Source organism: Callorhinus ursinus, unplaced genomic scaffold (assembly GCF_003265705.2).
Source record: "Callorhinus ursinus isolate GAN/ISIS: 27379988/994484 unplaced genomic scaffold, GSC_fseal_2.0 scaffold1, whole genome shotgun sequence".
In the NCBI taxonomy this organism is placed as follows: Eukaryota; Metazoa; Chordata; class Mammalia; order Carnivora; family Otariidae; genus Callorhinus; species Callorhinus ursinus.
In genome coordinates, this window is record NW_027397063.1 from 145,860,271 (window position 1) to 145,886,287 (window position 26,017).

The following is a 26,017-nucleotide window of genomic DNA, read 5'->3' on the forward strand; positions in this document are numbered from 1 at the left end:
CAAATTTTTCTGGTATATTCTTTCATTTGGGCCCCCAATCTCAGACCAAGGAAACACAATCTTAGAACTTTTGTGGGTAATTAATCTGAGGTACATGGGAAAATCTCTTATGCCAGGAGGATTGTTTTATTTCATCTTTGCCTTTGCAGTGTCTCAGTTATACTTCTGAATGAAACTGGAGTGGACAGAGGGCATTGGCTGTTTTTTCCTTGATTTGGGGCCGAGGGCGTAGGAAGGGAGGGCAGGTTGTGCTCACATTGACTGTGCTGCGCCCTCTTTCTGTAGGGGTGTGCTTGCTAATTGGGAAGGAGTTGGCTGAGGGTCTGGAATCCACAGAGCACCCCATGGCTGCCCCCTCCCCGCTGGTCCCGAATCTCTCCTTCATGCCTGTCCGCTCTCTGGTCCGCAGGTGCTGCACCTGTACTGTGACACCTGTTCGGTGCCCATCTGTCGTGAGTGTACGATGGGCCGGCATGGGGGCCACAGCTTCATCTACCTCCAGGAGGCGCTGCAGGACTCACGGGCACTTACCATCCAGCTGCTGGCCGATGCGCAGCAGGGCCGCCAGGCAATCCAGGTCAGTCCTAACCCGTCCTTCACCTGTTTCCCTTGTTCTTTCTTGCACAGAAAATCTTTCCCGCTCCCTTTCAGATGGCATGTGTAGATTACTGGGCAGGCTCCAGTGTGTGGGAGCATGGAACAATGACCCGAATGAGCTCATGTGACATCCATGCAGCAGTAATCCCTTGGGGAGGTGGAGGGTTCAGGAAGATGAGAGGGGTGTGGCCAAAGTCGACTAGCCAGTCACAGCTTGTCTAGCTGGGCCCCCACCACATCATCTGCCTGTTTCTTACCCGGCCCCTTCCCCAGATACCAAGTGGGCATTAGTATCCCTCAGTCAGGACTGCAGAAAGACTGGGTACTTAATGCTTTCCAGACAGATAACCTCTGTTGTTCAGATTGATTTATCGGTGAAAAATAAGTGAGCAACAGAAGTTTATCGCAGACTCTTCCCTAAGTAATGAAGTCACCTCCTGGTAACTGAGACCCTTGCTTCTATCGAGGCCCCATCCCTTTGGGGTTAGGAAGGGACACGTGTAACTTTGAGGCATAGAAAAGTTCTTTTACAGCCACGTGATGGCATTCCTGAAATGATTTTAAAATCTTGTCTGGTCCAGGTGACAAGGTTTCAAGAAAGGAAAAAATCATGAGATGTTTTCCTTATCTGGTAGGATAAAGCTTGGAAATCAAGAAACATTGCTAATCGTTGAGCAAAAATTGAATGGGAAACCGTTATTTACATTCTTAGAGTATTTGAATAAGTGAATTGTTTAAAAAATAAGATCCTGGGGTGCCTGGGTGGCTCAGTCGGATAAGCTCAGGTCATGATCCCGGAGTCCTGGGATGGAGCCCTACCTACATCGGGCTGCCTGCTCAGTGGTGAGTCTGCTTCTCCCTCTCCCACTCCCCCTGCTTGTGCTCTCCCCTCTGTCAGATAAATAAATAAATCTTAAAAAAAAAAAAAATCCCCCCTTTTTTTGGATATGGTGAAGAATTGTGCTCTAAAGAAGGGGCAGAAGGTAAGTTTCTCAGCAGCTATTATATTCCTATGCATGGTATTGAAGTAGTCTTTCTGAAGAGTCAGATTATCTGATACTCATACAATTAGAGGTTTGAGAGTCTGTGTTTCTGCAGTGACTAATTCTGGCATATTCTTAGGCCAGAGTGGCCTGCTTTCTTTTATATGCCTTCGGAGTGGCTCTTGGTCACTCGTTAAATTATTGTTTGCCAGCATCCCCACTAGTGCATAGTTTATTTTATTTCTCTTCTATTTTGGTGATCTTGTTGTCCCTATGGATGAAGTGGTTTGTGGCTTCCCTTTTTATCCCACTACCATTAGGACCTGGTCATTTGCCTTACGGTGCTGGTGTCTCCTGGACTCTGGCTGCTGTCAGCATCACCTGGGGGAACTTAAAGACCTGCTGTCTGGGTCCTGCCCCCAGAATGTGGTATTACCTTACCAACCCCTTTCTCTCCTTGGAGATTGAGAACACTCAGGGGTCCTCGAAATGTGTTTGAGAGAAATGCTGGTGCTCTCCGCTTCCTGGGATCCACCACTCTGGAGACAAAGATGAGTTGTCATAATTTGCCAGAAGCTTAAGGAGAGATCTGTGGTTAAAATGATGAAATGTCAAGGAGGTGGAAATTTGAACTTTATATGGAGAGGAGAGAGAAGTTGATGTGCAGAAGGTTTTGTCTGCAGTGCTAAACTTCCTACAACAAATCTAGTCCGCATTCACTGAGCATCTGTTGTGTGAGTAGTGAAAAGAACCTCGGGGGCACCTGGGTGGCTCAGTCGGTTGAGCATCCACCTTCAGTTCAGGTCATGATCTCGGGGTCCTGGGATTGAGCCCCTCATCGGGCTCCCTGCTCAGCGGGGGGTCAGCTTCTCCCTCTCCCTTTGTGTTCTTTCTCCCTCTCTATCAAATAAATAAAATCTTTAAAAAAAAAAAAAGAAGAAGAAGAAGAAGAAAGAACCCCAGGATGAAATTCAAATGCGAGTTGGTACTGTGGTGCCTGATGGGCATTTTGGGTGGAGGAGCCAAGTGGCAGATGGATATTTGGGCTGAGGTGGAAGGCTTAGTTTGTTAATAATCTATATGGCCACATCCAGGTACACCTACTGAACATCAACTGCATCAATTGTGAATTGACTTCTTGAAAATCCTTGTGTAACTAAGTGTGTGGGGCAGGGGAAGGGTACCCTTTTGTGGCTCTTGGTTATAATTCTTTAGAACCTACACTCTGCTAGTGGTCTGAAGATTGGGGTAGGATTGGCTACCCATTTCTGTCTGAATGTTCTTAATAGGTTCTCAATACATTGACCATTCCTAAGACTATCTGGGGGCCCTCTAATGAAAGTAGAGAGGTTCCTACGTGTTAAGAAGGAAGTCCCCTGGGTGTTGGTGGAAAAAACATTGCCCTTTTTTCCCTCAGAACTCACTGATGCCAGCGCATGCCTTTGGGGAAAGGGAAGTTGAGGTAAAGATTGAGAACAAGTTAGTTTTGCTCAAAAATCATTGCCTGAAGAGCCAGTTTGTTCCCATGTGAGCACTAGAAATAAGCTCTGTCCCCAAGGTCAGAAGTAGGTATGACCCACTTTTCATTGTAAGTATTTTGCAAATGGGTAAGTTGTGGGTAACTGAGACTGATTAAGTGAGAATGGGGAGGAATTTGCATGTGTTCAGTGAATATTTAACTGAACCTCTGCTTTATTAAGGGAGAACACAGTTCTGAAAGCTTCAGGTAGAATTCCTGTCTCAGGGACGCATCTCAAAGCCGTTTAAAAAATACTCCTGGAAGACATTGGAAAAAGAGGCTACTGTCTAGCACAGGGCATGCTTTTGTTTATTGATATAAAAAGATAATAAGACTTGTGTGTGAGTCTACAAGTGTTTTTTCCTTTATTGGTCACCAAGCAATGGAAAGGATGACAGATACTGAGATTTTGAGAAGTTCCCCACAGGGTAAATAAGTAACCTTGAAATGCCAGCAAAGGACATTGCTCTGGGGGAGGGGGTGCATGGTGCTTTGGGCACTTGATTTCTTTTCTTTTCTTTTTTTAAGATTTTATTTACTTATTTGTCATAGAGGGGAGAGAGCGTGCACAAGCGGGGGAGCAGCAGGTAGAGGGAGAAGAAGGCTCCCCACTGAGCAAGGAACCTGATGTGGGACTTGATCCTAGGATCCTGGGGTCGTGACCTGAGCCACCCAGGTGTCCCAAGACACTTGATTTCTTCTTGCAGTTGGTCAAAATGTTAATGAAGTAAACAGCCCAACCACATAATTTTGATGCTGCCATTTAATAGCTTTTATATTAAAGAATGCAGCAGATGGTATGAAGACTTTTTTTAAAGATTTTATTTATCTATTTATTTGACAGAGAGAGACACAGAGACACAGCAAGAGAGGGAACACAAGCAGGGGGAGTGGGAGAGGGAGGAGCAGGCTTCCCGCGGAGCAGGGAGCCTGGTGCAGGCCTCAATCCCAGGACCCTGGGATCATGACCTGAGCCAAAGGCAGACGCTTAACGACTGAGGCACCCAGGCGCCCCATGATTTCTGTTCTTAATATGAATACTGAAGAAGGGGGAACAAGTCAATTACCATAAAATTTGGGGGAGCAGTAAGTTATTTTAAAATATACATATAATTGGTGCCGCCCCCCCCCTTTTTAAAAAATCAGTCCATTTAAACCAAAATACGGAATGATTCTGATGATGGGGTAGGAAGAGATTTTGATTTCTTTTACAAGGAACATTTAAATCGCAAGTTTGATTTGTACGTCATTGGTCTAAGAAACTGTCTTCAACTTGTTCATTTATTCTTTTTTTTTTTTTTTTTGACACTGCCTGAAACACAACGTTTTATTACTTTTATGTACAGAAAATTCAACAGCATCCACTCAGCCCAGTTTGGTGGCCAGTTCTTTAGCCTTTGCCTTTTCCAGCTTGGCGATGCGAGCCACAGACTTTGGGCCCAAGACGTTGCCTCCCCAGTGGCGGCGGATCTCGTCGTATCTGTCATTGTAGTTGGTCCTGATGGCCTCCACCAGCTTTGCCAGGGCTCCTTTGTCTTCCGGGTTGACCTGTGTGAAGGCGACAGTGGTGCAGGTCTTCCTGTGGACCAGACGGCCCAGCCTGGCCTTCCCCTTGATAATGCAGTAGGGAACCCCCATCTTACGGCACAGGGCAGGCAGGAAAACCACCAGCTCAATGGGATCCACAGCATGTGCAATCACTACCAGCTGAGCCTTCTTGTTTTCCACCAGGGTGGTGACAGTGTTAACCCCAGCTGGAAGGACAGGTAGCCTCTTAGTGGGGACATCCCCTTTGCCTGCAGCTTTCTTCTCAGCCCGGGCCAACAATCTCTGCTTCTTCTCCTGCTTTGTCTCTGGTCTGTACTTGTGGGCCAGCTTAAGCAGTTGAGTAGCTGTCTGGCGGTCCAAGGCCTGGGTGAACTGGTTAATTGCAGGAGGCACTTTTAGACGTTTATAGAGAATAGCCCTTTGCCGTTGGCAGCCAGATGTAGCGGGGCCATTTGACAAAGTGGGTGAGGTCCCTTTTGGGCTGGATGTCCTGTCCGATGCCAAAATTCTTGGGCCTCTTCTCGAACAGGGGATTGACCACCTTCTTGGCCTCCTGCTTCTTCACGACAGCAGGGGTCGGGCCACCTTCTTCCCCTTCGCCTTCTTCCCTTTCGGCATCTTGGGTTGCTGGAGGAGTGTTCATTTATTCTTAATAGTATTACTAAATAAACGAGTCATTCGGGAGCTTTTAAATATGGCTTGTTTGTACTGGCAAATTGGCAGATCCAAGAAACAGAAATAGGCTTTATTTTTTGCTGGTAACTTAAGAATCAAACTAAATAATAGGTGTTAAAGGCATAGATTTAATAGGTTTAAATTCTGATAGCAAATACCAGAATAAAAACCTAACTAGGTTAAAGGATTATTACATGAAAAGGAAGGGGACCAGTAAAAAAAAAAAAAGAGAAACCCAAACTGAAGGTAAATGTATGTTAAATACCTAAAGGCAGGAAAGCATTCTAAGATTAGAAGTGATACAAGAAACTTGTGCACGTTTTTCAAATTTTTAAGCAACCTCTACACCCAACACTGGGCTCAAACTCAGGAACCCGAGATCAAGAATCTCATGCTCTTCTGACTACAGCCAGCCAGGAGCCCCAAGAACTTGTGTATATTAAAAGGAGAGCAACTGGGGCACCTGGATGGCTCAGTTGGTTAAGCACCTGACTCTAGATCTCAGCGTTGTGGGTTCGAGCCCAGCGTGGAGCCTACTTTAAAGAAAAAAAAAAAAAAAGGAAAACAACTAGAAGAGAAATAGTTACTCCAAGAAGATCATAATAGGTAAGTACAACTTTTTAGAAGGAAGGCACAAACAGGTGAAGGAATGAAAAAGATGCAGATACCTTCCAAAGGGACAATCCAGCCGCTTAATGCAAATATACAGAAGTATATTCAGCCTGAGTAGTAAACCAATTAAAATGACACCAAAGTACTATTTTGGATAAGGAACAAAGTATGTACACCACACTCAATCTTTGTGGGTGGGAGAACATGTTTTGAACAATATCCAGAGCTTTAAATGTGGAAGAAACTTACCTCCAAGGACATGTCCTTTATCCTGAAGGTATGGATTGCACCAGTATGAATGGTCAGCAATAGGAGTTGGGGGTTTTTAGCCCCTTAATATTTATAAAATGTTCGTGATCACATTACAAAATGGTGTTAACTAAAATTAGCAGATCCTGAAGTTGCTTCAAGAAAAATTACTTAAAATAAGTAAACAATGCATAAAAAGATTATGGGGAGGAAGTAGAAATAGGCCAAAATATAAATAGTGGTGTTTTACTGATATGGTGGGACTGAGGCAAAATTTTTTCAGCTTTCTTGAGGAAAATTGATAGATAATGAACTGCATATATATTTAAAGCATACCAACATACGTTCAACACGAATTTCACCCATGAAAACATCACCATAGTCAAGGTTAGGAACATGTCCATCACTTTCTAACATCCTTCATTCTGTTTCCATGTCCCCAAGCAATCATTCATCCGCTTTCTGTCACAGTTTAGAATTTTCTTCTGTTTTCATCAGGTAGGAGACGAATTTAGCCATAAGTAACAGGCTTTCACTCTGCTCCTAAATATGGTGGCTTAAATATGCAACGTTTTAATCTCTCCTGTTTAAAGAACTTAGTCTGGAGATACTGATAGTCATTGGAGGCACCTTCAGCTTCACCCCACTGTACGGAGGTGTTGATGTTCATCCCTATGCCCAGAAATGGCTGCTGGAACTCAAGGTGACATATCTATATTCTGGACCATTGGAAGGGAACTGACATTCTCTGGCCTTTTGTAAGATTTCCCAGAAGGCTTACACAACACTCTTCTATCCACTGGCCAAAATCCGGTCTTACATATCAGTTGCAGGCGAGTTTGGTTTATTTATTTTTCCTTCCAATTTTTTATTTAAATTCTAGTTAGTTGGGGTGCCTGGGTGGCTCAGTCAGTTAGTGTCTGCCTTTAGCTCAGGCCATGATCTCAGTGTCCTGGGATGGAGTCCTTCACTGGGCTCCCTGCTCAGCGTGAAGTCTGCTTCTCCCTCTCCCTCTGCCCCTCCCCTCTGCTTGTGCTTTCACTCGCTCTCTCTGTCTCTCTCAACTGAATAAATAAAAAATAAATTTCATTTAGTTAACATACAGGATAATATTAGTTTCCGGTTTAGAATTTAGTGATTCATCACTTAACAACACCCCGTGCTTATCACGAGTGTCTTCCTTAATCCCCATCACCCATCTGGCCCATCTCAGCCACCTCCCTTCCAGTAACCCTGTTTGTTCTCTATAGTTTAGAGTCTGTTTCTTGGTTTGCCTCTTTTTTTGTCCCCACTACAGTCATCTGTTTTGTTTCTTCAATTCCACGTATGAGTGAGGTCCTACAGTATTTGTCTTTGACTGGCCTATTTCACTTGGCATAATACACTTTAGCTCCAGCCACATCATTGCAAGTGGCAAGATTTCATTCTTTTTGATGGCTGAGTAACATTCCTGTGTGTGTGTGTGTGTGTGAGAGAGAGAGAGAGAGAGAGAGAGAGAGAGAGAGAGAGACATCTTCTTTATCCATTCATCAGTCGATGGACATTTGGGCTCTTTTCATAGTTTGGCTATTGTTGATAATGCTGCTGTATACCTCAGGGTGCATGTATCCCTTCGAATCAGTGTTTTTTTGTCCTTTAGGTAAATACCTGCTAGTCAATTGCCAGGTCATAAGGTAGCTCTATTTTTAACTTTTTGAGGAACCTCCATACTGTTTTCCAGAACCGGCTGCACCAGTTTACATTCCCACCAACAGTGTAAGAGGGTTCCCGTTTCTTTGCATCCTCCCTAACATCTGTTGTTTCCTGTATTGTTAATTTTAGTCATTTGCAGGGTAGTTTTTATCCAAGTGCACTATAGCCTTAAATAAGGTAGACCTTTCTGTTACTTTTCATCTGATATTAGTAGAAAGTCAGTAGTCATGATAAGGGTAACTAGTCCTTTAGTAAACTTAAGTTGCCTGCGTGGTTAAAAAAGGAAACATTAGCACTTTACATGTTAAACAAAAGTGATAGATATTGTACCATTTAGCACAAAAATTAGGAATGGGCTGGAAGGCTAAGCAAAATTTAAAATTTTGTAAATTAAAATGTAAGTTCATCTAGACTTTCTGGACTGCTTTGGTTCCCTAACTTCTGTTTTTGTTCGATCCCTTTCCTAGACCATGTAACCTGCAGGAACTCCTTGCCATGCTGGGAAGTTGACCACAAGGAATGCTGAGAATGCCTACTATTTTATATAAGTTTATATAAACTAGCCCAGAAAGTAGATCAAGAAAATGTTGTTTTTTGTTTTTTTAAATTACAAATTACTGTTACAAATATGGAAATGGAAGAACAAAATTTAGTTGTTGTGCCCAAGATCCCAGATCTCATTAACCATAGGCCTTCTATATTCGTCAGTAAGAATTAGCGGTCCCTGTTTACCAAGGGCACTGAAAATGGCACTTTCTGTAAATAATGCTTGAGGTTTGGGTGTCATTCTTTCCATTTTGTAGAGAGAAAACTTTGCTTGAAAGAGATTAAGTAACCCTCCAGAAGTCACACTAGCAATGAGTAGAGGAATTGCAGTTTGAACCCAAAACTGATGGTCACCTCTCATTTGGGAGGCAGCTGTGCTCCCGCCTACTCCCTTCTCATGTATTTGCAAATAATACACACAAATGTGATGAAAAATGGTTGGAAGAATTTTAATACATCATGACCCAATAATTATTTTTCCCATGCTGTCTTAATTAGGATCCTTTGTTGCAGTTGAATGAAAGGAGATGAATAGTCTCAGGTGACTGGGTAGGAGAATATGGATGGATCAGGCTTCAGGTGTCCAGGGTCTCAGACCTTGATGCCAGCACTCTGTCACTTAGCTCTGCCTCTCTCCGTGGTGACCTCATTCTTGCTGTTGAACATGGTTGGCATGCATGGGCATCTCTTCAGTCCTGCACTGTTCCAGCAAGCCATTCTCAGGGAAAGAGTGAGTTTCCTTTCTCCTCTCCTCTTCCCTTTTGGGGTGGAGGGAGAGTTTGGAACCTCCATTTGTAAAATTTCAGGGTAGGGCCCTTGATTGGCTTGGCGTCCTTCATTCCTCCTTGGGCACCATGCCTGGATGGTAGTGAAGCGTCCGCTGGGCCAAATGAATAAGCATGAACACGTCCCAAAAGTAAAGGCCACTAGCCACACCAAATCTGCAGGCAGATTTAAGTTCTTACCAATTTTACACCACCTTTAATGAGTATCAGTGACCTTTTACAATATATCTGAACTCAGTACAACTTGGGACTTTTACCAGCTTTTGTTTAGAAAAAACTTGTAGGAGCTCCATTCCCTTTCTTCAGCCAGGGATGTTTATCCATTATTAAATTACAAGTGTCAGATGTACAGTTGACTGTGAACCACAGTTTCTAAGTTATAACTCTGAGAGACTACTTGTCTATATTTAGCTTGAGAGTCTTAGTTCTAGAAAAAACACCCAGAAGTAAATTCTCCCAATTAATTCTATTTAGTCCTGTAAAAAGAATTTACTATGATGAGGGTCTAGAGCTACCGACAACAAAGGAAGCCTGAGAGATGTTTGTAGTGATCTCATCAGTGTTCTAAGGGTGACCAGTCTTCCTGGAAGTATAACATTTTGGCCACTTTTGTAATTAGAGCCTTTCATAAGGTGCACTGATCCCCTGGGATGGGGGAGATACCCATAATCAAGATTAAGGATATGGTTGCTCTCCACATAAAGAGAGCCTTGATTATTTCAGTCACACTTAAGACACCATTGATTGTAATATGCACATTTATTTTATATACACCTAACAAAGGAAGAAGCCCATTGACAGTTTTAAGATGAATCATAGTTTCAAAGGTATTAAATGTGATAAAATTACACTTTAGAGTGAACTACAGTAGTTCCCATATCTGGTTTTGTGGTCTGTGAGTTTATGGGTGACATTTGCATTCTGTCATCTTCTGCCTATCAAGACACTTCTTTTCCTTTTTTTAAAGATTTTTTTTTCCCAGTTCATTTGACGAGAGAGCGAGCACATGCACGCATGCACACAAGCAGGGGGAGCAGCAGAGGGAGAGGGACTAGCAGACTTAGCACTGAGTGGTTTGCTGGATGCCAGGCTCCGTCCGGGACCCTGAGCTGAAGTCAGAAGCTTACGTGACTGAACCACCTGGGCACGCCCATCGAGCACTTCAGTAGCAGTCATCTGGCTGCCCCGTGCCCCCCTGCAGACATCATTAATCTCTTTTGTGCTCTTTCCTACGAAACCCAGGTGGCCTCCACCTCCCCTGTACTGAGTGGCCAGTACTCAGCACTCAGCTGGCACGCACTGATTGGCCTGCCCAGATTGAGACCTTCAGTTTTCAGATGTTTGATTGGATCCGTTAACATCTAAAAGATAACTTTCTTCCCCTCAAGCCCCATGCTTATTGGATAATTTTTTATTATCCGTCCTTACTGCAAATTGAATGTTTCTGTTTTTGAAATTTATTCATCCCTTTTACCTGCTGTCGTTTCCCCACCCCACCTGCCTCTCGTTTCCTTCAAATGCCCTGTGTAGATAATGGGAACTAGTTTGGCAGGTCCTGGTCTGCGCATCTTGGAATGCAGCGCTTGACGGGACTGTGTATGATTCGGAAAAGAAAGCTCTATTTTTTGTCTCTACACATAGGGCTTTTATGACTCTGAACCCTAAGAATGATCCTATCCTTGCACACTTGGGGATCCCTCAAATTACAGTAAGGGCTTTGTACCCCTTCTACCTGATTGAAAAATGGAAGAAACAGTTCTTGTCCTAGAATGGGAATTACAGTCCTAAGGGCCTGCTAGAGACCTGGCAGGAAACATCGAGGGAGCAGGCCTGCTAGGAGACGGTAGGGGGAGAAGTGAGTAGACAGACATTTGCTGTGTAAACCCACTTGCTACACAGAGGGGGTGGGGGTGGTCACTGTGCTCTCCTGCCAGTTCTTGCCCTGTAGGAATGTAGGCCTGTTACTTCCATTTCTTCTGTTTTTTATGGAGAATCAGTTGGGTAAGTAATATGGCATTGGTATAAATAGAAAGCATTTTGCCACCTCTGCTTTCCATTGAGGAAGCTAAGAAATAAACGGACAAAGGCTGTGTTGCCTTGGTCGCGTATTGACTCATTAATGAGCTGGTGCTCATTAATGCCGACACATCTGAAGATGGGATGTTTGGGTTACTAAGTTCTCTCCATCGTGACCAACCCTTTCACACGCTTGCTGTGTGGTGCTGGGTCACAGCACTTCCAACCACAAATCCGGACGTTGGCAAAGGGGACTTCCTTCTTCCGTTTGACTTTCTGTTCTTAGCAGCAGCAGTTTGTCACCCAGCAGCAGAGGGTTAGCTCCAGTTCCCAGCTTCGGCCGCTTCCAGAATGAGGTGGGCACAGTCCCTACCTATAACCCCTACTCTGCTCTCTTTGTTCTCCTGGCCCAAGGGTGGTCGCTGCCGACTGCAGGCATGGTCTGTCTGTCATCCTCTGTGTGCCCTTTGCCCTGGCAGTTCTCCACTAACTGTTCAACCCCATTTTCTACGTTCAATTATCTCTGTTTAAGTATCTAGCGAGATTTCCCATCTTCTAAATCAACCCTGACCACCTGAGATGTTTGGAATCTGCCAAGTCCATCATGAGACCTGCTTATATGCTTTTACTGATGGGTCAGTCTAATTTTTTTTATCTTTTGGTAATTTCGATAGTTCCATCTGCTTCAATTTGGTGGCTGCTCTTTCCTAGGGCTGCTATAACAAATGACTATAAACTGGTGACTTAAATAATAGGAATTTATTCTCACATAGTTCTGGGGGCTGGAAGCCCAAAAATAAAGGTGTCAGCCAGGCTGTGCTCTCTGAAGGCTATAGGGAAGAATCTTGCCCTTCTTTTTCCAAGCTTCTGGTAGTTGCCAGCAATCCTTGGTTTTCCTCGGTTTGTTACACTTACATCACTCCTAATTTCTGCCTCTGCCTTCATGTGGTCTTCTTTCTGCATGCCTGTCTTCACATGGCCTTAAGTGATTTTCAGTCACTGGATTTAGGACTCTTCTCTAGTCCAGTCTGACCTCCTCTTAACTAATCAGCCTGAATGTGGGGGAGACAATATTTAACCCACTATAGTTACCTACTGCTTTGATGAATATGGTTATGGCCGTAGACGTTAGCAAGTGTAAATATAGAGATCGTTCCTGCTACAACCCAGTGGCGAAGTATCATGGGCTATGTACCTAACCCCCACGTAGTGTGCTATGTAATGACACTTGGGACAGGGTAGTAAAGGTGGAACAGAAACATGGGAAGGTGTCCTTCACTGCCAGTTTCAGGAAGATAGTGTCATCTGATTTGGGTTTTTGAAATTTAGGGTGAATTTGGAAGAGAAAGCATTCCAGGCCATGGATAGTCCATGAGCATTCTTGATCAGCCCAAGTGCCACCTCTGATCTTTAGGCCTCACAGGGATTGGGGCAAAGAATGCCAAGAGCAGTTAGCCACGGCAGCCATGGGTGGTTTGGGGGCAGCTGCAATGTGTGTGTGACTTTCGTGCCATTGGCGTGTCTTGTAGACTGAGAGGATTAAGGGGGGGGCCAGTTGTAAGTGACAAATGAGTCACAACTGTTGAAAATCATACTCGTACAAATAAGTCTGCTCATGTATTGTTTCATTCCATTTCTGTGAACTATCCAGAATAGACAGAAGTGTAGAGACCAAGCAGATTATGGTTGCCATGGGGGAGTTGGTGGGGAGATGGAGAAAGACTGCCTAATGGGTATGGAAGCTTCCTTTTGACGATGGTAGCGTTTGGAGCTAGGTGGTTGTGATGCTTAGACAATATGGAATGTGCTAAATGTCAATAATGGTACATTTTATGTTCTACCTATTTTACCACAATTTAAAAAGCAAAATGGGTCAGGAAGTGTGCGTGGGCCTAGGTACATGACTGTACCTGCATGACAGGAGCTAGGTGGGATGAAGGGAAAGGATGCCTGTGGTCTTACTGCAAGTGTTTCTCAGCTGAGCACTGTTGGTGATGTTTTACTCTATGAACTGCTGTGCTGAGCTCCTTCCATGTATTATCCTGTCTTTTCCTCCTATTGGCCGAGGTTGCAGAAGGCCAGGCACTTGTCTGGGGCCTTGCAAATAGTAGGACATGGAGCTAGGGTTTGAAGCTGGGTTGGCCGACGCCTAGAATGACTATCCAGCCTGCTTTCCCCAAGATGGCCTCAGCTGTAGTTGTGGTCCACATGCTGGAAACCCTCACTCCAGGGCACACTCACGGTTGGTCACCTGTGAGCGATTCCTAAGCTCCAAACCCTGTGCGCTTCTCTAGGCCCCTCCTGATGTGGGACATAATAACACCCTTAGACCTGTTGCACCATCGGCAGTTTGGAATCCCTGATTTAATACTTCAGTATCTCAAAGAAATCCTTGTGGCTTTTCAAGACACATCATGTAATATTGATGAAAACACTGGGCCTTCTGTCTTGATTAATTTTTTATGAACAATAATACGCCTGATTAAACTGGCTGATTTACCGAGGGCTGGTGGTACAGAGTAGGGTGTGTGGTGGTGCAGGAATGGTCTGGCAAGCGGACTGACCACAGGGCACGGTGTGCGTGGTTCTGTGGCAGATCAGACAGTATCCCCAGTGTCACTTGGGGTTGGAATGAACTGTGCTGCTGATGACATGACAGGAACATGATGGCTACCTGCTGGCCTGCAGCAATGACACACCTTGACCTGAGTGCTGTGCTGGCCTGCCGGGTTTTCCCACGTGGCCAGGAAGGCCAGAAAGTCTGTGGGGAGCTGGTTCGTGTGCCAGTCCCGTCCTCGTTCCCGCTTTTCGGCTTGGACCCAACTACACTGGTTTCATTGTGTCGGAGTAGCTCTTAAGAGTGCTGACGTTGACCTACGTGTAAGTGCCATTTCCCATAGGAAGGAACCCAGCACTTGGCACGGCCCCTTCGGCTATGTCAGACAGGTGCCATGCTCCCCTTGCGTGCCTGCTTTCTTTCCAGGGAAGTGGATCAAGTGGTCTCGGGGGCCCAAGGTGGTAGCTCTTCGGGTTTGCGACAAGCAGACTTAAATGTTTTGCTTGAGGAGTGGAGGTCCTTCTAACGCCATGACCTTGCTCTTGCTTTTCCAGCTGAGCATCGAGCAGGCCCAGACGGTGGCAGAGCAGGTAGAGATGAAGGCAAAGGTGGTACAGTCGGAGGTCAAAGCCGTGACGGCAAGGCACAAGAAGGCCCTGGAGGAGCGGGAGTGTGAGCTGCTGTGGAAGGTAAGGAGTGCTGCCCACCCCCACCCCGGGCCTCTTGGCCGGCCAGCAGTTTTTCAGTGAACTGCAGCAAAACCACGAGGATTCTCAGGTCAGATCCCAGATCCTGGCTTGGAGTGGAGAACAGTTGGAGGTTTTCCATGAAGTGTGTTGGCAGGAAGATGCAGGGCTCCCTGTAACACACTGGGTGCCATCTGAGCACTAAAGCCACAAGAAGTCTTCTCAGGACGGCACCCAGGACTGGAAGGAGCCTCACATTTTATGTTGCGCATACTCAGGGAGACAGAAGGGGGCGCAGTCGAGACTGTTGTTATGAAAGCAGGCTGCTGGGAAGTATCCTTATTTTTTGGTGTCCTGCCTGGTTGCACTTCCTGCCCCCTTGTGGAAAACCACTAGGGAGGGCAGTGAGCAAATGCCCTTTCTTCTGTTGCAGCAGGAAAGAGTGCTGAGCAGACTGGTGTGCTGTTTAGAGAAATCAACTGAAAAGATGACTTTCCCCACTCAAGTCCTCATCCCAACATTTTCTTCTCTGGTCTTTACCCCCTGCCCCAGGAAGAGGGGAGAAAATGCCTGTGAATGGGCCAGTACCTCAAGTCAGTTCAGCTCCAAAATGACATTTTCTTAATGCGTGAATAAGACCATACACATAGCTCATTAAAAAGGGTGCACTTAGGTGTGTGCATGCTCCTTTTAATCATCTAAACTATGCAAAAGTAGAGATGAGGTCTCCATTTCTGAAAGTGATCCTCACCAATCACTATGCCCTAAAATGTTCTGGAAGGCTGTGTTGGGTTTTGCTTCGCATTTTCCATTTATTTAGCACGTAACTAACTGCTTTCTGCCTTTGCTGACCTCTCGAGGAATATGGCTCAGTTACCTTTTGACGAGAAGAGAACGGTCCTTGGCTAGAAAAATTCTTTAAGATTTAATTCAGCATGTATTTTATGCAGGCACCTTTGCAGGCCTGACATGGTTTCCAGACACTCACATGCCCCCGTGGTCTGCCAGGCTCATGCCACCCACGAATGTTAATTATAACTGAAAGGGGCCCACTTTGTGCAACCTGAGAGCTCCCTGGTGAACTCTGCCACAAACTTGCTCTTCTGGATTTGCTGATGAAAAGGCCTTTGTGGAAAGGAGTTTCTGCAGATCTCACCTTAGGTACCCTCCCTCCTGTGAGGCCAACTCCTGTCCTCTCCCTAAAGGCAGTTCTCTTTCAGGAGGCATGGGGAGCAAGTTTTTAGTCTTGGAGAAGCAAATTTGGAAGAAGAGTCAGTCTCTCTGTGTAATATACTTTGTTTCTACATTTCTAAAAACTCATTCTGAGATAACCTCCAAAATACGCATGCTCATTCTGGACACACCCTCAGTCCCATTTGTCTTTACTTTTTATTTAAATCCTGTAGGACTCCCACTCTCTTTTACTAATTACTGACTCTTCTGCCCCTCCCAGCAAAGCTTTCCTGCCTGTCTTCTGCCCGGCCACGTCCTTGTTACACATCTTTTTTCTTGCACTCCCCATTACTGAAGATATTTGAGTGCCAGGTGACCCAGTTTTGGGTATCTAGATGCACTTCTTCATGCTTGTGGCTTACAGATTTCCAGGGGACTTGGTGACCTCGTGGGATTAGCTGCAACCACCTAGTTGAGGAATCCAGACCAAAGCCCAGAGGTTTGGCCCAGTGCAAAAACCAAAGGACAAAGCTTCTCTTTGATCTGTCCCCACATGGGCCCCTCTACACGTACGTGTCTTGCTTCCAGAGTGGACAGATGGAAAAGTATGACTGGGTCAAAAATCCCATCATCACCCCCCTTCCCGAGGGAAAATCTGACTGAAATCCAGGCCTTATTCTGAAGTAGACTTTCTGTGGCGTTCTGATGAGTAGAGCCCTCAGCAGTCCTGGTTCTCTCTACACGATGGCATGAATCAGCTAGATGACTCATTTCTCCCCTTCACAGGGGAGATCACTTCGAATTGGTGGTCTTTGACTAATTTAATGCACAAGAATGGGTAAGTGGCTCTGTTTCATTCGTCACATACAATCCCACATTCCCAAATCGTGGGTTTCAGAACCTCAGAAGCAGAATTACGCAGGTCAGAATTCAGGTTTCTGTGTTACAACAATTTAGATTGAGAGGGCTCCTCTGGAGATACTAGAGGCCAGTGGTTTCCAGGGACTTACCGTTTCCAAATTTGGGGGCTGTGTGGCCTTTCGGGCTCCCTGTGAAGACAAAAAACCACGAAGAGGACTGTGGGATGTGTGGCAGGCCAGGGGGGTACAGGTTGTAATCTTGAATTAGGTTCCCAACAAATCCCTTCACTCTTTCCACACACTGTCTTCCTTCCCTCTCCTCTCTCTGTCTCTCTCTCTCTCTCTCTCTGTCTCTCTCTGTCTCTCTCTCTCTCTGTCTCTCTCTCTCTCTGTCTCTCTCTCTGTCTCTGTGTCTCTCTCTCTCTCTGTCTCTCTCTCTCTCTCTCTCTCTCTCTCTCTCTCTCTCTCTCTCTCTCGGAGTGGGGCAGTGGGGCAAGGCAGGGATGGTAGAGTGGAGGAGGAATCACTGAAGAGATTGCAGGCTCTATAGCTCTGCTGAAAATTCAGCCCTTCAGGAGTGTAAGACCGGCCTTGTGCTCTAGTCCCCTGGGAAGTGCTGCTGGTGAGGGCCACATTCTCGACCTGTCACTACGCACCTCCAGGGCCTGGCACAAAGCAGATGCTCAGTAAACATTTGTTATATGGCTGTGCTTAGCTTTTATGTTTTATTTCTAAGTGACAGGAATAGTAAAAGAACTCCCTCTGTCTTCGCCCAGATGTACTGATTATTTACATTTTGCCCCATTTTCTCCCTACTCTGTATGTGATTGGTGTGTTGGAGACAGGATGCCTCTTTACCCCCAAACGCTTCTGTGTTTGTTCCTTCTGAGCAAGGGCAGTCTCGTCCATCGTCAGTTACTTTGTTTTTGCTTGCTTCAAAGCCTCCGTCCTCTCTCCCTGCTCTCCCCTCTCCAGGTAGAGAAGATCCGCCAGGTGAAAGCCAAGTCCCTGTACCTGCAGGTGGAGAAGCTGCGGCAGAGCCTCAACAAACTTGAGAGCACCATCAGTGCTGTCCAGCAGGTCCTGGAGGAGGGCCGGGCGCTGGACGTCCTGCTGGCCCGGGACCGCATGCTGGCCCAGGTGCAGGAGCTGAAGACCGTGCGCAGCTTCCTGCAGCCCCAGGAAGACGACCGCGTCATGTTCACACCCCCCGACCAGGCCCTGTACCTCGCCATCAAGTCCTTCGGCTTCGTCAGCAGCGGGGCCTTTGCACCGCTCACCAAGGCCACGGGTGATGGCCTCAAGCGGGCCCTCCAGGGTAAGGTGGCCTCCTTCACCGTTATTGGCTACGACCACGATGGGGAGCCTCGCCTCTCAGGGGGCGACCTGATGTCAGCTGTGGTCCTGGGCCCCGATGGCAATCTGTTTGGTGCCGAGGTGAGCGACCAGCAGAATGGGACTTACGTGGTGAGCTACCGGCCACAGCTAGAGGGTGAGCACCTGGTGTCGGTCACCATGTGCAACCAGCACATCGAGAACAGCCCCTTCAAGGTGGTGGTCAAGTCGGGCCGCAGCTACGTGGGCATCGGGCTCCCGGGCCTGAGCTTCGGCAGCGAGGGCGACAGCGATGGCAAGCTCTGCCGCCCCTGGGGCGTGAGTGTGGACAAGGAGGGCTACATCGTCGTGGCCGACCGCAGCAACAACCGCATCCAGGTGTTCAAGCCGTGTGGCGCCTTCCACCACAAATTCGGCACCCTGGGCTCCCGACCCGGACAGTTTGACCGGCCAGCCGGTGTGGCCTGCGATGCCTCCCGCAGGATCGTGGTGGCCGACAAGGACAATCATCGCATCCAGGTCTTCACGTTCGAGGGCCAATTCTTGCTCAAGTTTGGTGAGAAGGGAACCAAAAACGGGCAGTTCAACTACCCTTGGGACGTGGCGGTGAACTCTGAGGGCAAGATCCTGGTCTCTGACACCCGCAACCACCGGATCCAGCTGTTTGGGCCCGACGGCATCTTTCTGAATAAGTACGGCTTCGAGGGGGCTCTCTGGAAGCACTTTGACTCCCCCCGGGGTGTGGCCTTCAACCATGAGGGCCACTTGGTGGTCACCGACTTCAACAACCATCGGCTCCTGGTCATCCACCCCGACTGCCAGTCTGCGCGCTTCCTGGGCTCCGAGGGCACTGGCAATGGGCAGTTCCTGCGCCCACAGGGTGTGGCCGTGGACCAGGAGGGGCGCATCATTGTGGCCGATTCCAGGAACCACCGGGTGCAGATGTTCGAGTCCAACGGCAGCTTCCTGTGCAAGTTTGGTGCCCAAGGCAGTGGCTTTGGGCAGATGGACCGCCCCTCTGGCATCGCTGTCACCCCCGACGGGATGATCGTGGTGGTGGACTTCGGCAACAATCGGATCCTCATCTTCTAATCCCGTTCTCTAGGCTTCCGTGTTTGGGCTGTGCGTGCGTCTCTCTCTCTCTCTCTCTCTCTCTCTCTCTCTCTCTCTCTCTCTCTCCTTTTGAATTTCAAAGAAGAAACAGTCTCAGGGAAATTTCTTTTTTTCTTTTGTTTAAAGAGAACAAGAAGAGTACAACATTGCTTAAGTCCTACCTCATCTTTATTTTTTTACAGATGAATGTACTTATCTTTTCTGCAGGGATTGAGCCTGTGACGTGATAATTTCTATCTACCTCATAAATCTTTACATTTCCTTCTCCAGCAGGCCCTCTGCCCTCCTCCCCACCCTCACTCAGTGGAGTTCACGTTCCCCTCTGACCCTTTGTGGGGCGTGATATGCACAAGCCTGGCGTCTCTGTGGCTGGGGCGGGGGGAACTGGATGGGTGGTGGGGTGTATTCTGTAGATTGAGCCAAGGAAACATGAAAGAACTACTAAGTAAAAAAAAAAAAAAAAAAAGAAAAACTATAAAATGTGGAAAAATAAGATTTAAAATGCTGAATTATAGAGTATTTGTGTTCTGGAGAATACTGTGTTTATGGGATTAGATTGTGTTGTGATCTTGATCTTTTTAGGAAATCTTTTTTTTTTTCCCCCAATGCTGCAACAGAGAACTTTTCTGTGTTCTCCTCTAATACCTCAGTGTGTTTATCATCCTGTTCAGCATCTTTTCTTATTCTTAGAAGATGTGGATGTGGCTGTGGCTTGCTAGCCAAGAAAAGCAGACTATTCTATTCATGTTTTAGGGTATGTAATCTTTGCTTCTTTTAAGGGATGGGGTGTGTATGTGTAGTGTGTGTGTGTGTCTGAGCCATCTTATACCAAAATAGTAAAGCTGAAGATCATACACCACCACCCAAAGAAACTTTTCTTTTCACACTTTGGTTTCTAAAAAATAGATGTAGCTTAGGATTTTCAATTAAAACTATTCTCAAAAGTTAAGTATTTTTAGTTTGTTATCGGTTATAAAGTTCAGTGGATGGAAGGAGAAAATCAGCCTCATTCTCAGAGGGTGTCAGACCTGCCCGGCCTGTGGACTTGAGTGTGGGCAGGCGGGTGGGCGGGCGTGTGCCAAGGTGGTCCATAGAGAGCATAAGAAAGCAACAGGCTACCCCCAAACTCTGCGGGAGGGCAGAGGTCAGTCCCTGACCTCTGCTTGAATGTTGTTCTGTTAATAATGCTAGGTGTTTTTTTCTGAACTTTTCCTTTAAAAGCACAATTTTTACCTGCTTTGGAAGTTCAGGGAAATAGAATGTTTGACAGTCAAATGACTAGGAACAGCCCATCCCTACATCCTCTGCTCGGGTCACTTCTACGGAGTGGTCTGCTCCTGAGACGTGCAGTAGGACCTCATGGTTAACATGAATTTTCTCCCCAAAGGCCTTTGAATGTAAAAGATTTGTAAACCAAATTGCCCCAACCCAAAATGTAGGCTGTAATATTTTTTGTTACACCTCTGTCTCGGTACCAAAGAATGAAAATTTAGCCAGGCTCCCGCTGCAGAACTGTGGGATGGCATCCGTCACTTTACAGGGTTGGTTTGTAGTAAGCTGGACTTGGGTACAGAGCCTTGTGCTTCTGGACATTATCTATCTTTCACATGGAAAGTAGGCATAGCTAATATCCTGCTTGTGAGAACCTATTTGGGTCCCTACATTCTCCAAAGTACTGAGGAAGAACCACATTCCGGAGTAGCACACCTCAGGAGCCCAAGGTGCTCTCAGACGGCGGGGGCTTGCTTCCAGGGAAACCTCTTGTTCAAACAGAAGGACTAACGTCAGTTTCTGTTCCTGTATTTCAGAGAAACTCCCCTTGCAGTAGAGATGTAGTTTTAAATGAACCGAATGAAGTGACACATGGAGCAATTTGTTTTTGTCATCCCAAAAGAAAAGGAGTTGATGGGGGTGGTGTAGCAAGTCAGTCAAATTGGTTTTCTCGTTCAGCTCTTTTGGACATTTACCACTTCAAGGCACCCTGTGTCCTCCCCATTGCTTTAGTTCCAGGGTTTCTGAATGACCAAAATGGGAAAAAACTCACTTCATAAAGGAGAACCGCATGCAGTAAAGGATCCAGAAATTGGAAAGTCGCACCAGACGGCTGCCTCCCAGCTGCTGTTTCAGGGCAAGGAGGCGTCAGGAAATCTTGTTTTGTAAACCCGCCTTTTCTTTTATTGAAGCCTTTAATTTTGAATCCTTCCCCAGTTCCTGTTTGGTTGCCTTTTATTTGCCCCTGGGTTCTAAGTTCTTTGGTAAAGAGTTTGTGTAATTAAACATTTTTATTGTTTTTTATTTTGGAAATAACTTGGTGCTGGTCTTCCTCCCCTCCTCACCCCCCAACCACCCAACAAACCACCCTTTAAACACCAAAGACAACTGGTTTTAAATGCTTACAAAATTTTATTGAAGAAACGGATCTTGAAAATTCTTACAAGTGTTCTCAGAAACCTGGGATGAGTTACTTCAGGTAGTCACTACCTTTGATTCTCCCATCTTCACACTGATGGGTCCTTCCCAATGTCCCTGTATGTGGGGGAATTGTGGGACCTGAGTGAGAGATTTTCTTGCTGAATAGTGGTAACGTAAAACTGTAGTTAGCATTTCTCTGTGGATTTGGTTGTAAGGCCAGGGTTTCCACACTTGACTGAAATGATCAGGTCTTAATTAATAGACTGACCGGTTTGCAGGCTCAAAGCTAGTAGGTCCTCCCCTGAAATGAGCGTGTAGGTGCGTGATGCGGCCTCTGCCCTCTGTGGTGGTACATCTCCCCACCTTTCTGCACCCAAAACTGTGCACCACTGCCATTTGAGAAACATGGTCACACTTGGGAAGCTTTTGTTTTTAAAACACTGGCCATCTGTGGCTGCCCGTGATTGACTCCTGACCCACAGGGATTGGTGCGAAGCACTTTGGAGTGTGTTTATTGTACGATGTAGAAGGCTCCAAATCAAAGAAAGAGGAGGAAAGCCAACATTTGGAACTCCGGTGTGAGTGAGGCTGTTCAAAATTGGGGATTTTAACTGGGTATCTCCTGCCTCTTAGGTGGTGCTAGGGTAGGTAAGAATTGGGTGGACGAGGAGGGTCTTGAACACGGTGAAAAGATAAGGTTGTGGGTACTGCGAGGGAAGAGTATAAATTGTTTCTGTTAAGTAAATGTGGTATTCAGACAATAATCCCCACGTGTGTCCGATCTGGTCAGGTGGCAGGGTGGCGCGGGGTAGAAGGTCAGTGTGTGTTTGGAGATGCCGATTGGATTTGAATATGTAAGTTTGGGTATTGAGATGGCTCAAGGAGATCTAAATAACCCATAGGTGCAAACCACTTTTGGTTGACAGAGTTAACATTTCCAAAGTGTTAATCTTTTAAAAAAGAAAAAATCATTTCTCTGTAAATTTGGTCCCAAGAAGCAATGCTGTCTCAGAAACCTCTGCTCTACGGTGGCTGGTAGGTGGCACATGAGTTGGCTGGAGCCCAGTGGCCCAGGCAGGACCCAAGTGTACTAATCTTTGATGGATGGATGCCCTTTTAAGTCTAACTTATTTGGGGAAACACCTACAGGGGGTACCATAAACAGAATCTAAATTGTGTGTTGGGGCCAAAAAAGTTGCCAGATGTCAGGCACTTTGTGATGGAGCTATAAGAGAATGGCTTGAGATTGGCTCAGTCTGTTTTATTCTAGTTAAGCCAAAGCTTAATAATTTGAGGAGGGAAGTCTTTTTAGGCTTGAAGCAGCAGAGTACTGTTGATGTATGTGTTGTCTTCCTCTTTGGAAGATTCTACAATTGCTGTGTTCTGGTAGATAGGGATATGCCAAAGTTATAGGCTTGTTTTTCTGTTTAAAAACAAAAATCCAGTGGTGCCAAAAAAGTATGTAGGGTATTTATTCAAAATATCACTCACTGATTTTCCAACAGTCTGGGGCTGTATAAAAGTCATAGTCTTGAACTTACTCGCCTGTGATGATATCCTAGAGCCAGGCCCTCCTGGGGCTCTCTCCCACTCTGGCTTCCGGCAGGCCAGGGGCTCAGGACACGCACCGCAGTTCCACACCACACCGTTTGCTTTCGTTTAGTTTCTACCTCACTTTTGGTGAAAGTCATCTACCTCATGTTAGCGTCTCATGGGTCTCTGAAAAGCATAGTATTAATCCACAGGAGAGTGGGTGGGAGTGGGAAGCGAGCTCTAGAAGAAAATGTTTTTATAAATCCAGAACTGACTTCTCCCAGGGGAAACATTTGATTGACTTGGAAACCAAATATTCCTGTACTCAGGCAAATGTCATCCTAAATCCCAAGTATTACTTAACAATCTGCCCCCCCACCCCCCGCAACTAGGAATTATGCACACCACTACCTTGTTCAGTATTAATGAAACTACTGGTTCATCTGACCTATTTGAGGACTTATCTGCAAATAAAGACCTTTAGGTCTCTTTTTCTCTTCAAGAGAAAAATATTTTATCTATATTTTGAATGTCTGCAAATCTACCCTTTTAGGAGCAATTCTAAGGGTCTAGTTGTTGGAAACATCAAGTATTTGAAGGGAATAAGAATCCTTTAGACTTTGGGATTGTAATTGTACCTTTTCTGGACCCAGCAGGATGTTAGTCACCATGACATTGCAACAAGCACTGCTTCACTGAGCAGGGACTGGTGAGGTGCGGTGCTCTTTTGTGTTGTGTTTAGTTTTTTTTCTACCAAAGGTAACACGTTGACGGGTTGTTCTTTCCTTTGTTGTTGTTGTTGTTGTTTTTAATTAAATACTTGATGAAGCTGAAGCACATTACCATGGTATACTGTATTGCCTCTCCACCTCTCTTGCTCCCCTAGATATTTTTTGTTCTGGTTGGAAGAGAGGGTCCTGAGACCACTGTAATGATTGCGGATTGGGTGAAAAATGTCATGGTGAAGCAGTACCTCAGTGATGTCTATTTTTAAAACTGATCTTACGGGTTAACAAGCCAGCCTGGTGGGATGTTTTCCATCCATCATTTAACCAGTAATGGTTCTAAAAGTTTTGTGTATCCACACGGTCTTAGACCTCCTTTTAATGATTGTATTAACTTACAAGCTCAGGTAGTATTTTTCTTAAGGCTCTAATCTCGGAGCACACTGACTGAATGTTAACGTGTGTAGCAAAGTGTTTACTTTCTTTAAATAACCAGCTCTGGAATAGTTCTTTATGTTTCTAGCAGTCTGTGTAGTTTTTCTTCAGAGGAAGATTTTTCACGTTTCTGGGTGTTCTTGTTTTCAGGGTGGTATGGTTTCTTTCCTTTTTCCCCCCATTCTTTTCCCCTAAACTCAATGCAGGTGAGAGGGTGGGTGGTGGGTAAGGGATGTTGTTTTTAACTAGCATGTTAGTTATAATTGGGTGGGTCGCAGGCTTGTTTTTTTTTTTTTTTTTTTTTTTTGGGGAAAGGTTAATGCAAAATTGGGAAAACTAAAATGGGCATATTCCCAGATGTTAGAATGACTAAACCTTTAAAAAAATTTTTTTTAATTTGTCCAAGGCAGACCTGATGTAAGGAATATGCACCACCAGAGTAACTCTCCGGGCCACAGAAGCTCCTGCAAGCCCTTCTGGGGTGCTGACTGCCTTTTGACACTTTTAAAAATGGGCACTGCAGTGGTGGTGCAGATCCCATCAATTAAATGAAGAATGGGGGATCAAAGATTTCCCCCCAAACCTTTAAAGTGGATTTTTGTTTGGGGTGTGTTTTTCCACCCTCTTGAATTTTTACTTTTAAATCTTAGATGTTATCCTGCGGGCTGCAGGCATGACAGGCAATGAGCAGGTGAAGAACCAATGGGAAAGTGTTTGAAAACTCGTGTGTTAGCTAACAAGGCTTCTGAATGTATCGCTGTGGTCCACAGAGAAGGCTGGAGAAGGTAGCAAGGAGATGCTGTATCAGCTACTGCAGCCTTAAAACAAAGTTGGTGTCTCTTTGGACTTTAAAATTGTTCCTATGCAGCTTATTTTATTTTTGTTTAATCAAATAAACAAGAGGGTTTTTCCATGGAAATATGTGTCTGTGTGATCCTTTAATACGGAATGAACAAGGGTGTGTGTATTGTGCTCCATGGAAAGGAAATCTGTGAGGAGGGTGGCCCAGAGGTTGAGCTCTGGTGGATGGGCCACCTTGGGTCCATGCAGGGTTTTCCAAAAAGGTGGATGCTGGCATTTTTTTTTAAAATAGAGGAAATGTTAAGTAGCCTTAAATGTTTTCATATCTGTACTTGTGGATTCTGGGGGAATTAGGGATCTGGCAGCCCCAGGTCTACCACCTTCTGAGGAGCTGAGGAGCAGATGTCCCTGTAGAGGGATGAGTGTTCCTATCTCGCTCACCCGCAGTTCCCTTCTCCACAGATGCCCCTGCTCTGCTGGGGCAGCCTCTGCCTGGGATGGAGGGGACCAACTTTGGGGTCTAAACTTGGCCCTGGGGAAAAAGTGAGCAGCTTACTTCCGTGGCCACTCTTTGGCAGAATACTGTAGAAGCCAGGTGGATCAAGACATCTTTTGACGGGCGCCTGGGTGGCTCAGTCATTAAGTGTCTGCCTCCGGCTCAGGTCATGATCCCAGGGTCCTGGGATGGAGCCCCGCATCGGGCTCCCTGCTCCTCTCTCCCTCTGCCTGCCGCTCCCCCTGCTTGTGCTCTCTCTCTCATCACATAAATAAAATCTTTTTTTTTTTTTAAGATTTTTATTTTTTCTTTATTTATTGAGAGAGAGGGTGATAGAGAGAGACCATGAGAGGGGGAGAGTCAGAGGGAGAAGCAGACTCCCTGCCAAGCAGGGAGCCCGATGTGGGACTCGATCCCGGGACTCCAGGATCATGACCTGAGCCGAAGGCAGTCGCTTAACCAACTGAGCCACCCAGGCGCCCCACATAAATAAAATCTTAAAACAAAAAAAAAAAGACTTCTTTTGAGCCTAGTGTGTTCACAGCTTACTGGGAGACATCATTTTTCATTGGAACGAAGTGTCCCCCAAATTAGCTCACCTGTTGTCTGTGTCTCCTCAGACAACCTCGTTTGACCTGTGGGCAGAGGTAATCAGTGCGCCATGGTCCG

At 45.9% G+C, this 26,017-nt stretch overlaps 1 protein-coding gene and 1 pseudogene across 1 annotated transcript in view; one reads left to right on the forward strand and one right to left on the reverse strand.

Moving 5' to 3' along the window:
• Positions 1-18,998, forward strand: part of TRIM71 (tripartite motif containing 71) — a 65,862-nt gene extending 46,864 nt beyond the window's left edge. Inside the window, exons 2-4 of the mRNA XM_025884703.2 lie at positions 410-577; positions 14,334-14,468; positions 17,474-18,998. Coding sequence (XP_025740488.1) covers positions 410-577; positions 14,334-14,468; positions 17,474-18,925 — 1,755 coding nt within the window. The 3' untranslated portion in view covers positions 18,926-18,998. The remainder of the gene's footprint in view (positions 1-409; positions 578-14,333; positions 14,469-17,473) is intronic.
• On the reverse strand, positions 4,413-5,269 carry LOC112833571 (large ribosomal subunit protein eL8 pseudogene; annotated as a pseudogene).
• Positions 18,999-26,017: the final 7,019 nt, after the last annotated feature.